The sequence below is a fragment of the Prionailurus bengalensis genome, chromosome D1 (genome assembly GCF_016509475.1).
Source record: "Prionailurus bengalensis isolate Pbe53 chromosome D1, Fcat_Pben_1.1_paternal_pri, whole genome shotgun sequence".
In the NCBI taxonomy this organism is placed as follows: domain Eukaryota; kingdom Metazoa; phylum Chordata; class Mammalia; order Carnivora; family Felidae; genus Prionailurus; species Prionailurus bengalensis.
The window spans coordinates 108,783,185-108,794,254 of record NC_057346.1 but is presented as its reverse complement, the minus strand read 5'-3'; the positions used below and the strand labels follow the sequence as shown (position 1 = coordinate 108,794,254).

General features: G+C 59.0%; 2 protein-coding genes across 7 annotated transcripts; one reads left to right on the top strand and one right to left on the bottom strand.

Annotated features, from left to right (window-relative positions):
* The first annotated feature begins 1 nt into the window (after position 1).
* On the top strand, positions 2–7,569 carry SYVN1 (synoviolin 1). Of its 6 annotated transcripts, none has more exons than XM_043581663.1 (16): positions 2–360; positions 1,207–1,355; positions 1,584–1,676; positions 1,768–1,920; positions 2,061–2,109; positions 2,520–2,623; positions 3,257–3,383; positions 3,484–3,583; positions 3,678–3,743; positions 3,839–3,955; positions 4,049–4,212; positions 4,490–4,618; positions 4,714–4,872; positions 4,959–5,145; positions 6,147–6,295; positions 6,375–7,569. In XM_043581663.1, exons 2-16 carry the CDS (start codon positions 1,224–1,226, stop codon positions 6,479–6,481), a joined length of 1,836 nt encoding a protein of 611 aa, XP_043437598.1. In that variant the 5' UTR covers positions 2–360; positions 1,207–1,223; the 3' UTR covers positions 6,482–7,569. The 6 variants fall into 6 exon arrangements, with proteins under 6 accessions (XP_043437598.1, XP_043437599.1, XP_043437597.1 ...); XM_043581664.1 differs by having other exon boundaries at positions 23–221; XM_043581662.1 differs by having other exon boundaries at positions 23–555.
* On the bottom strand, positions 7,477–11,058 carry MRPL49 (mitochondrial ribosomal protein L49). The gene is made up of 4 exons (XM_043581673.1): positions 10,909–11,058; positions 9,820–9,970; positions 8,899–9,023; positions 7,477–8,786 (listed from the first exon to the last, which is right to left on the bottom strand). The coding sequence occupies exons 1-4, from the start codon at positions 10,984–10,986 to the stop codon at positions 8,640–8,642; spliced, it is 501 nt and encodes a 166-aa protein (XP_043437608.1). The 5' UTR covers positions 10,987–11,058; the 3' UTR covers positions 7,477–8,639.
* Between the last annotated feature and the right edge of the window lie 12 nt (positions 11,059–11,070).

Below are 11,070 nucleotides of genomic sequence, written 5' to 3'. Positions count from 1 at the left end.
GAGCCCTCCGCTAGGTTGAGTACACTCAGCGGCGGAGGCGATACCATCTTTGACTGATAGATGGGGGGACTCCAACTATCTCCCGGGTAGTCCTATTCCGCTCCGACCACCTCTCGCGTCTTTCGCTCCGGCCGTGGGCACGAAGCCTAGATACAGTGGCGGGACTACCGCTCCCGGCACCACGGACGGTGCGCGGGGCGGCCAAAGGAAGGGTGCACTTGGTACGATCCACGCCGCGCCCCGCCGGAAGTGAGGTGTCTCTTCCCCGAAGTTCCGGCTCGCAGGGGGTGGGGAGTGTTGTTAACCGGGGCCGCCTCCGCAGTCGCGGGGATTGAGCGGGCTCGCGGCGCTGGGCTCCTGGTGAGTCGGCCGGGGTGGGGCCCGGGTTGTGGTTTTAGTCGGGACCTGGGCCCTCCCCTTGCGGTCTCCGGGGTCGACGCGCCCCCTCAGCCCCGCTTGCGGCTTGTCAGCTGGCGGTAGACCTCAGGCTCCCGTGCGGCCGCTCTCCGGAGGCTGGGCCCCACCTGCGACGTTCGCAGCTCCCGGAGCTTACAGGTGCGGGGGCGACCCGGGTCCCTCTCCGTGCCGCCGCTGCATCCCTCCAGTCGGCCGTTTCTCCGGTGCCCCGAGTGGACATTGCCCCGGCGGGTGGGGGACGCCAGGGTTCCAGGCTGACGTATCCCGCCCGCTCCCGCGGGGCGCGCGGCGGGGTTGCGCACCCCGGCCGAGCTGTCACCGGCGCCGTCGCCTGCCCGGCTGCGCCCCCCAGCGCCTGGCTTCTCCGAGTCCAGGCGGCACGTAACCGCTTCTGGAGATTTCTGCGTTTGCATCCTCTCGATCACCTTCACGGTAGAGCCCGTGGTAGCAGTTCTCCTTCCTGCAACACGTTTGCCTTTCCCCGTTCCTCCCTGGAGGCGGTGGCTTGGCAGGCGGCGTGGAAAGAGCCCTAGATTTGAAACAAAACTGACCCAGGCTCCAGGCCTTGCGTCAGTCTGATCGCTTAACCCTTTTGAGCCTCCATTTTCTTGTTCGTAAAATGAGGGGGCGGGGGGGCGTTTGCTATATTTGACGTCATGATTGTGTGGGAGAGGTGAGGTGGGGGGGGGGGTCTCTCCCTGGTGTTTAGTGACATCGCGCGCTGGGCACTGTTCAGGGTTTGCGCAGTGTGCGCAACACTCAGGTTATTCCTTCCCTGTCCCCACGCAGGTCTCCAGGCCGGAGCGATGTTCCGCACCGCAGTGATGATGGCGGCCAGCCTGGCGCTGACCGGGGCCGTCGTGGCTCATGCCTACTACCTCAAGCACCAGTTCTACCCCACCGTGGTGTACCTGACCAAGTCCAGCCCCAGCATGGCAGTGAGTTCAGGGCTCAGGGTGGGAGGAGCTCCCTGGGAGGGAAGGAGTCGTCTGCTTGAGACAGGGGCGGAACTGGGGGGTCAGGTAAGCGGGAGAGGCGTGAAGCTGCCACCAGCCGCCTAACTTTGAACGAATTGGGACGGGGACATAGGGAGGTTCCGGAATCATGAGCCCCAGACATAGCAGAGCAGAAAGTGACCTCAAACCATAGCCTCTTCTCACTCCTAGGTCCTCTACATCCAGGCCTTTGTCCTTGTCTTTCTCTTGGGCAAAGTGATGGGCAAGGTGTTCTTTGGACAGCTGAGGGCAGCAGAGATGGAGGTAAGATGTTCACGACTCCCAAAAGTGAGGGCCAGGGAGCTGGGCAAGCAGAATGTCTTGAATTCCTCGTCCTTCTCTGCCCAATCCCCAGCACCTTCTGGAACGTTCCTGGTATGCCGTCACTGAGACTTGTCTGGCCTTCACTGTCTTTCGGGACGACTTCAGCCCCCGCTTTGTCGCACTCTTCACTCTCCTTCTCTTCCTCAAGTGTTTCCACTGGCTGGCTGAGGACCGTGTGGACTTTGTGAGTTGGGTCGGGGGTTCTCAAAGCAGATGGGAGCCAGGGAGTGGCTTGGTAGGTGGGCTCGTGAAGTGAAGGCTGGGTGGGGGGGTGGGGCGTGAGCCCCAGCCTTCCCGACAGGCCCCCTTTCTGCTCTGCCTCAGATGGAACGCAGCCCCAATATCTCCTGGCTCTTTCACTGCCGCATCGTCTGTGAGTGAGATCCATGGGAAGGGAGAGGAGGGAGCTGGAGGGAGTAAGAGGCTCTGGGGAGGATTGGAACGTGATAAGTCACGAACTGCGGACCCGTGCCGTAGAGCGCAGGCTTCCCCCTCGACCCGCAGCTGTACAGGAAAGATAATTTGGGAAGTTAATTTGCATCATCTCTGCCCTGTTCCACCCCAGGGCTTTTCAACTGTCCAGCCCCTCAGTTCTTTGTCTCCTCACCTGGAACTTGGGCTGCTCTAAAACCCTCCTAGGCAAAACTGGAGCTCCCAGGGGGCCGGGGTCAAGCCACCTGACTAGATGGCTAGGGCTTGAGGGTGGGAGGTGTCTTAAAGCGGGAAGTGGCTGTCAGTCCTTGGGCTGACCCCACCAACCCCCTATTTGGGGGGTCCCCACAGCCCTTATGTTCCTCTTGGGTATCCTGGACTTCCTCTTCGTCAGCCATGCCTATCACAGCATCCTGACCCGTGGGGCCTCTGTGCAGCTGGTGTTTGGCTTTGAGGTAACACTGGCTCGGGAGGTGGGGAGGATGAGCCTGAGGTGGCCCCGAGTGTGCCTCGAATAACCCAACGGCCCCTCCCTGGGCACCTGTTCTGTGGCCAGGCCCGTGCAGGCCACCAAGGAGCAGCCGTCAGTCCCGCTCCCGCCTCGTGCGCTCTCACGCCTAGGAGAGCAGGGGAGGCACAGAAAGAGGCGTGTGTGTTGGGGGAGCCCTGACCCGGCGCTCAGGGAAGGCCTCCTGGAAGGCGACGCCAGAGGAGCTGGCTGTCCTTGGGACGGAAGCACTTAGCTCGATGGACAGCTGGGGAGGGGTGTTCAGCAATAGCAGCTCACCGTACGCTAGACCCCGTGCTGAGCACTGGCTGCGTCTTGTAATCGGCAAAGCAACGTAGTCACTAAGGAACATTTAATGCCGTCACTTGGCAGACGAGCAAAGTGTCTGACGTTCCGAGAGGTCTGGTGAGCCGCTAGAAGTCAAACCAGCTAGTGAGTGCAGGCGCTCGGAAGACCCCAGCTGTGTCCAGTACCACGCTTGCGTCGTTGCACTCTGCTGTAGCGGCCTGGGTGTGGCAGAGGGTGACCAGAGCAAGGAGGTGTCGTGTGCTTAGGTCCCCGCGCCCCCTCCTCCCTCCAGTATGCTATCCTGATGACTATGGTGCTGACCATCTTCATCAAGTACGTGCTGCACTCCGTGGACCTCCAGAGCGAGAACCCCTGGGACAATAAGGCCGTGTACATGCTCTACACGGAGCTGTTTACAGGTGAGAAGAGCCTGGGCCTCCCCTGACCTGGACCAGCGTCCCCAGCCCTGCCTCCCAGGCCCTGTGACTGCTGCTCTCTGCACCTCCCCTTGCCCCCCAGGCTTCATCAAGGTTTTGCTGTACATGGCTTTCATGACTATCATGATCAAGGTGCACACCTTCCCTCTCTTTGCCATTCGGCCTATGTACCTGGCCATGAGGTAAGCCCAGCTCAGCCCAGCCCAGCCCGTCCTGCCCCTGCCCCACACCTGATTCTTCTCCCTCACCCAACTTTCACTGCAACTCTCCTTTCAGGCAGTTCAAAAAGGCCGTGACAGACGCCATCATGTCTCGCCGAGCCATCCGCAACATGAACACGCTGTAAGTGGGTCGGTCCAGCTGCTCTCCCTAGCTCTGCCCCAGGTTCCTCTGTCTCCACTTCCGGTCTGGACATACCCTTGGCCCGTCCTCACTAGGTATCCAGATGCCACCCCGGAGGAGCTCCAGGCAACGGACAACGTCTGCATCATCTGCCGAGAAGAGATGGTGACTGGCGCCAAGAGACTGCCCTGCAACCACATTTTCCATACCAGGTGGGAGGGGCCTGGGAGCCTGACTGCAGGGGATGGGCTCTGGAAGGCAGGCTCCTGGGGACTTGCCGACCGTCGCCTGTTCTTGACCCCCAGCTGCCTGCGCTCCTGGTTCCAGCGGCAGCAGACCTGCCCTACCTGCCGTATGGACGTCCTTCGGGCATCACTGCCGACCCAGTCACCACCGCCCCCTGAACCTGCGGATCAGGGGCCACCACCTGCTCCTCATCCCCCACCACTCCTGCCCCAGCCCCCTAACTGTGAGTGGCCCCCTCATTTGGCCGTCCAACACACTGTTGAGTACTTGCCCGGAGCTGGGTAGGGGAAACACGGAGGTGAATCCTCCAGAAGCTCAGTCTGGATAGGGGAGGGGGTCATAGAAGGAGACCTCCGTGGACTGAAGTCACGTGTCATCAGTGCTGAGCTCAGAGAGGCCCGTGGGAGCAGGGACAGAGTTCCTAACAACCAGTCTCTCACACGTGATTCGGAGCTATCTCACTCCGGACCTTTCTTCACTGCCTCGTCCTCTCTCTGCAGTCCCCCAGGGCCTCCTGCCTCCCTTTCCTCCAGGCATGTTCCCGCTGTGGCCCCCCATGGGCCCCTTTCCACCCGTCCCGCCTCCCCCCAGCTCAGGAGAGGCTGTGGCCCCTCCACCCACTAGTGCAGGTGAGTCTTTTGGCTACGGCGACAGCCAGGGGGCGGGAGGAATGGAGAGCCGAGGCCTCAGCTCTCACCAACTTCCTGTTCTCACTCTGTACCAGCCCTTTCTCGGCCCAGCGGAGCAGCCACGACCACAGCTGCCGCCGCCTCCTCCGCCTCTGCCTCGGCACCCGGCTCTGCCCCCGCCCCCGAGGCCGGCCCCGCTCCGGGCTTCCCCTTCCCTCCACCCTGGATGGGCATGCCACTGCCTCCACCCTTTGGTAAACCGAGCCGCCCTCGGGGTTGATCTGGAGGGATTTGGGCGGCGGGCCCAGGCCGCCCCGGCTGAGCCTCTGCCTCCCTCCAGCCTTCCCCCCGATGCCCGTGCCCCCCGCGGGCTTTGCTGGGCTGACTCCGGAGGAGCTGCGGGCTCTGGAGGGCCACGAGCGGCAACACCTGGAGGCTCGGCTGCAGAGCCTGCGCAACATCCACACCCTGCTGGACGCCGCCATGCTGCAGATCAACCAGTACCTCACCGTGCTGGCCTCCCTGGGGTACGTCTGCACGGGGGCCAGCACACGTGGCGGCAGCCTGGAGCTGCCAGCGAGGCCCCCGGCCCCGGTCCCGGGCCTTTCTCTTCGGCCACCCTGTGATGCCTGTTGGTTCACGTCACCTGTGTGTAGGCGCAGCAGGATCTCTGGGTTTCTCGATGACTCTGTTCTCTCGCTCCAGGGGGCCTGCCTGGGTCTCAGGAGGGCTGGTGTTTATTATTAGCAGAGAGTTGACTTTGAATCCTGCTCCTTTATATTTTTCTGTAGTCAGTTCACTCATAATCGTCACCGCTTTAGCTCATCACATACACCTTTCTCACGTGTGGTGACTCTGTGCCCGGGAAACACTGCCCCTGATCTGAGACCGCGCGTAAGTCACCCAAGGGCACCTGGGTGCCTCAGTCAGACGTCCGACTTCAGCTCAAGTCACGATCTCACAGTTCGTGAGTTCGAGCCCTGCATTGGGCTTGCTGCGGTCAGCACCGAGGCCACTTCAAATCCCGTTCGCCCTCCGTCTGCTCTTCCCCTCCCCCCGCCCCCAAAAAGTCACCCAGAACCAGCCTGGCCTAAGTGTAAGTTATGGTGCCCACCACTCATTTGCTTCGTGACCACTGTCACTTTAATTGAATAGAAGGGTCCTAGCTCCTATTCACGGGTCACACACACAGAGTGTCTGGCACACAGAGCACAGGCTTGGAGGGGAGTTTGAGTCTGAGCAACCGGAGTACGGTTTTCTTCAGTGGAAAATCTTAGGTGGGAACTCTGTGAGGAGCGTGGCGCCCCGCTAGAGACCGCCGTTTACCAGCGAACAGGCCAACGATTCTTGCCCGCAAGTAGTTTAGTCTGTAGTATGAAATCCCGAGAACTCACACACGCTCGCTGGCGTCTGCTGCGGACTGAGGCTGCAGAGGCGCGGGCTCCACCCTGCAAGGCCCACCAAGGGCAGAATCTTCTCAATCATGCCAACATGTCCAGGCCTCACCTCCCTCGTCTTTCTCTCCTAGGCCCCCTCGGCCTGCCGCCTCAGTCAGCCCCACTGAGGAGACCCCTGGAGTCGTCACTGCTGCCACCACCACCAGCGTCCCCAGCTCGGAGGCCACCACCCCATCCCCAGGAGACTCCCCGCTGGCCCCTGAACCTGACAAGCCTCCAGGTAGTCTGGGCGAGCGTGGGGAGGGGGTGGGGGTTGGGAGGGAAGTTCTCTGGGTGCCACTCCCGAACTCTGTCCCCAGCTCCCGAGTCCGTGGGCACGGAGGAGCTGCCTGAGGACGGGGAGCCTGACGCCGCAGAGCTCCGCCGCCGCCGCCTGCAGAAGTTGGAGTCCCCTGTTGCCCACTGACACGACCCCAGTCCTACTCCTGCCTCCACTCTCTTGAGCAGCCCTCGCTGTAACGTGTCCTGCCACCAAGTGCCAGCTCCCTCTGTGTGCACCAGGGAGTAAGAACCCCCAGCTCTGAGACAAAGCAGGTGGCATCCCCTAGGCCGAGTGGAAAGAAGCCTGAGGCCCCAGTTGACTCCAGCCCTTTCAGTCCCCGGCAGCCACGGGGATCTCGGGTCAGTCCCAGCCTTTCTTTCCAACCCGTCACCCTTTTCTGCTGGGGCCGTGAAGGCAGAAAGGCAGTCTCTGAGAAGCCCTCTACCCCCCTCTGGGAGAAGGGGCAGCCCTTCTAAGCCCACTTGTGTGCGTGTGTGTGTGAAGTCGCTTCAGTGCTGAACAGTATTAGCTCCCCAGTCCCACGTGTGAACTTTAGGAGCTGGAGGCAGGCCAGGAACTTGCTTCCTGGGCCACCCACCAAGATTGGTACTGATTTCCCTTTTCTTACCCTGAACTCCCTAGAAGCTCTTTGTGACGGTGACTGTGTCACTTACGCCCTGTGGTGTTTCCGCGTCTTAGTGGCAACCGCACAGCTCTGGGAAAGGAGTGCCGAGCAGGTGGGCAGCATTGAGGTGTCCACGCCCCTCTCCCTGCAGTTTGTCTAACGTGAGACTTCCTGGTCTCACCCAGCAACCACTGCCCAGCCTCACTCCAGGCTGAGGGCTCGTGTGTCTGCCCCTGAACCACTGCAAGCCCCAGAATCTGTGGAAGGCCACTTCTCAACTTACAGAACTTTTCTTGAGTTGAGAAGAATTGGAATTACTTCCTTGCCATTGTCTCTTGGCTTAAATTTTGTCTTTGAACTTGAATGCTTGACCCTAGGAAAGAGGAGCAGGAGTGTCAGACTCCTGGTCTTTCCAGTTTAGAAAAGGCACTGGGCCAGGTAGGGACCACAGGAGCCGAGGCCTGCCTGCCCTTGTCTCTTTCTCCCTTGGTTTTGTGTTACAAGAGTTGCTGGAGACCGTTTCAGATGATTATTTAATTTGTAAATATTGTACACATTTTAATAGCTCAAATTGTATATACCGCCAAATAAAGACTTGCATTAATGACCGGTGGAGCTAGTGTCATGGGGTCAGTGTGCCGGGAGTGGTCTTCTTGCTCAGGCTGTAGACTGGAGAATCCCGGGGGGGGGGGGGGGGGGGGGGGGGGGGGGGGGGGGGGGGGGGGGGGGGGGAGTGTGTGTGACGGTTTCTTGAGACATTAAACCATTACAACAGTATCTCCATTTTCCAGATGAAGAAACCAAGCCCCAGAGAGTTAAGCTTTTAGAACTCCCAAGGACGGGGCAAGTGTGAAGGCCCACGGGCCCAGAGTGGGATGGGAATGATGACAGGGGCAGAAGGCCAGCATCTTTTTTCCTGCAAAGGCCCTGACCACTCCTGACACCAGGTCAGGAAGCTGGCAAGAATGGCTTGCTCTGCGCTGGACCGCTAGAATCTCCCAAGCACCCCCTCGTGGACAGCCCAGCTAAAGCTAATCACTTAGCTTCCTGGAGCTAGAAACCTACTCACGCCCAACTCTGGCCTAGAATGGAGCAAAGGCCACTGGGCCACCTTCTCCAAGGGTGAAAAGAACGAGCCAAGGGGCTGACGTGGGTGCTTTATGCCTATGCCCAGGACTGCGCCGGGAACTGAAGACCTCTAGGACCCACGCCTGAGTTCCCTGTGTCCTCCATAGCCTCCACCAAGCCGGGTCTGGCCTGGAGCAAGGGCTTAAGGGTATTTGTGGTAGTGAGGGTCTGAGGGCCAAGGAAGGCAGGTGCTCAGTGCGTTTGCCCTGTGCCACCCTGCCCTGAACTGGATTGGGCTATTCCCCCAGAGGGGCAGTCAGCAACCTCCAGAATTTGAAGAGCTGAGCCCAGTGAGCTCCAATGAAGGTAGGGTCCAATGTCAGACACCCCGCCCCCAGTGCTGGCCCCTGTGTAGAGCGTCCCGTTCCCCCTTAATGTGAGCAAGGCCTGCTCTGAAGCCCTCAGCCCTCATTTAACCCGTCTACGCTCTCAGCCCTGCCATTTATACCTGCTGTCCTGGTTGGTCCTACAGCCATCTCCCTCCTGGCCCGCCCCCACCCCAGACTCTAGTTGTGGGGAACGCTGTCAGGCAGGCTGCTCAGGTGGGCCTCAGAAGCCCTTTTCCAGGAGCCAGGCTTTGAGCTGCTGGTCAAAGTAGCCCTTGACCCGCAGGGTACCTGTCACCTCATTGATCTGGGTGACTGGTGTCTTCCCGAGCAGTGGACTCAGAAAATCTTCCACATCCTTCTGCAGGGCCTAGGTGGAGAGAGGACAAATCAAGCCCGGTCAGACCATCCCCTCTAGTAGACTCCCCATCCTTCAGCCCTGAAAAGGTCAGAATCAGGCCCTAACCCATCCCCTTGCTTACCCAGATGTCCCCCTCCACCTTTCGGATCACAGTCATCTGGCGGTTGCCATGTGTGATGTCCTTGTAGACAGGGATATTGTGCATACGAGAGCGCCTCACAAAGTAGGGCAGGTTAGGTGGGGGGTCTGTGACAGGAACGGTGAGAAGTCAAATCTCCCCAGGCTTTATGCCACCTTAGCCAACACCCTTCCCCTCACAGTCTACACAGAGTCAGTGCACCCAATGGCAAAGCCACCTCTAGATTTCAGATCAGAAGACCCGCTCTTTCCCTAAGTTTAGAGCCAGGGCCAGATTGTTCACCCTGGTAATCTCGCAGGCCCAACACAGGGCCTGGCACCAGAAGGTGCTCAAGAAGAAACGAAGTTAGGGCCATGCCTCCCTGGATCCTCATCTGGGGCCAATCCTTGCACTTCTCCCCCGGCACAAAGAATCTCTGGCACAAAGAAACGGGGATTTACAAGCACTGAACACCTACCTACCGCATGCTGGGCTCTGTGCTAAGTGCTTTATGTACTGAGCAGATTATCTCCATTTTGAGAAACCGAGTGACTAATGATCACGCTGGCAATGAATAACAGAGCCAAATTCGAACCCAGCACTGCCCAACTCCCAAGCTATGTTCTCAATTATGGTACGAGGCCTACTGGAGTCGGGGCATGGAGGTCCCAGCTCTTGGGTCTTCTCTCTTTGCTTCACTGTTCCTGAATGGGAAGACCTCATCCCAACAGCGTTGATGGATGGGTACTAGTAAAACAGGGCTGCATTCCCAGGCCCCTCCTTGAACATGAGATAGGTGCTAAGCCCTGAGTGCCCTCAACACAAATCCTGAACCCACTGGGGAATCCAGAGCCTCAGCTGGGGAAGTACACCACTGGGGGGGGTTCCCTGTAGCTTCCAAGCCATCCCCATCACCCAGCTCACCTCTGGGTGGCTGCCAGCCACTAGGAGTGGGATAATGTTCATGCTTTGGGGGCTTCGGGATGCGGGTAGGGGGTAACAGGCGCTCCACAAACTGGTATTCATCCACAGACTCCACAAAGCTGGGGTAATCAGGAGGCCCCTGGGTCTGGCTCTGCGGCCAAAATCAAAAGCAAACAACCGTTGCTCTACTGGCCCAGCCACCATACACCCACCCACCACAGGAGAGGCAGAACTTCAGTAGGTAGAAACACTACAGGTGCAGAGACTGGGATAAATAAAAGACTGGAGGGAGGAAAGCATGAGACTTGTTTGCCAGGATAGAGGTAGGGCTGGAAAAGAAGTTCAGGCACCCTGAAGCATCTGCCTCTCTTGGGATTTCTGTGGGACCCAAAACCCAAAGCCAAATCACTGTCAGTCTGGCCAATACAGCATTTTTCAGTATTTTAAAGTTTCCTCTAAACATCCTGCTGAAATGTTTCTAGTTCTGGATGAGGCACTTTCAGCAATCTCGATAATGCCACTCACAATCATCTGACGTGACCCTCGCTTACCTGGAACGTTTTGGCCTCATATAAACACCGCCAGGCATTGGACTTAATGTATTATGGGTACTGTTTTGAGTTAATTCCTACAATGACACAGTAAGGTATTTTATTACCCCCTTTTTCCATCTAGGAAAAATTAAGACATTAATAAACAGTCTACCTAAGGTAACTCTCCGCTGTCTCTCCATCCTCCAACAGATAATCCTGGAGTCCTGATGGGCCCCGGGGTTACAAGCAGAATGAAGTGGCCTGTATATCATGAACCCCAGGTTCCCTAAGTGTCGCCAAAGATCTGGGGCCGACCCCTACCCCGTGAAACGGCTATCCCTTTTTAAAATTAGGCAGCAAGCGTTGATGTGTAGCCTCTCCCAGTTCTGACCAACCCGAGCTGTCCACCAATCAGGTTCCAAGCCCCACACACACGGGCGCGTCGTCAGCCCTGCACCTTGCCTCTCAACCTTGTATGTGAGCTTCAGGGTTATAGGAGTAACAACCAGACTCACACGCAGCCCTCTTCCCCCACCTCCAGGCTCAGCGCCCTCACCAGCCACCGTAGCCCGCAGCCCGGCTGGACGCCGGTTCTCCAGCCCCTCAGCGAAGCTCGGAACAAGGACGCTGCCATCTTGCACCGCTCCCGTACACTGGCCTTCTGCGCGCGCAACCGGCCTGGTTCCGCCCCTTCGGGAGCGCACCGCCCCGGACCGAA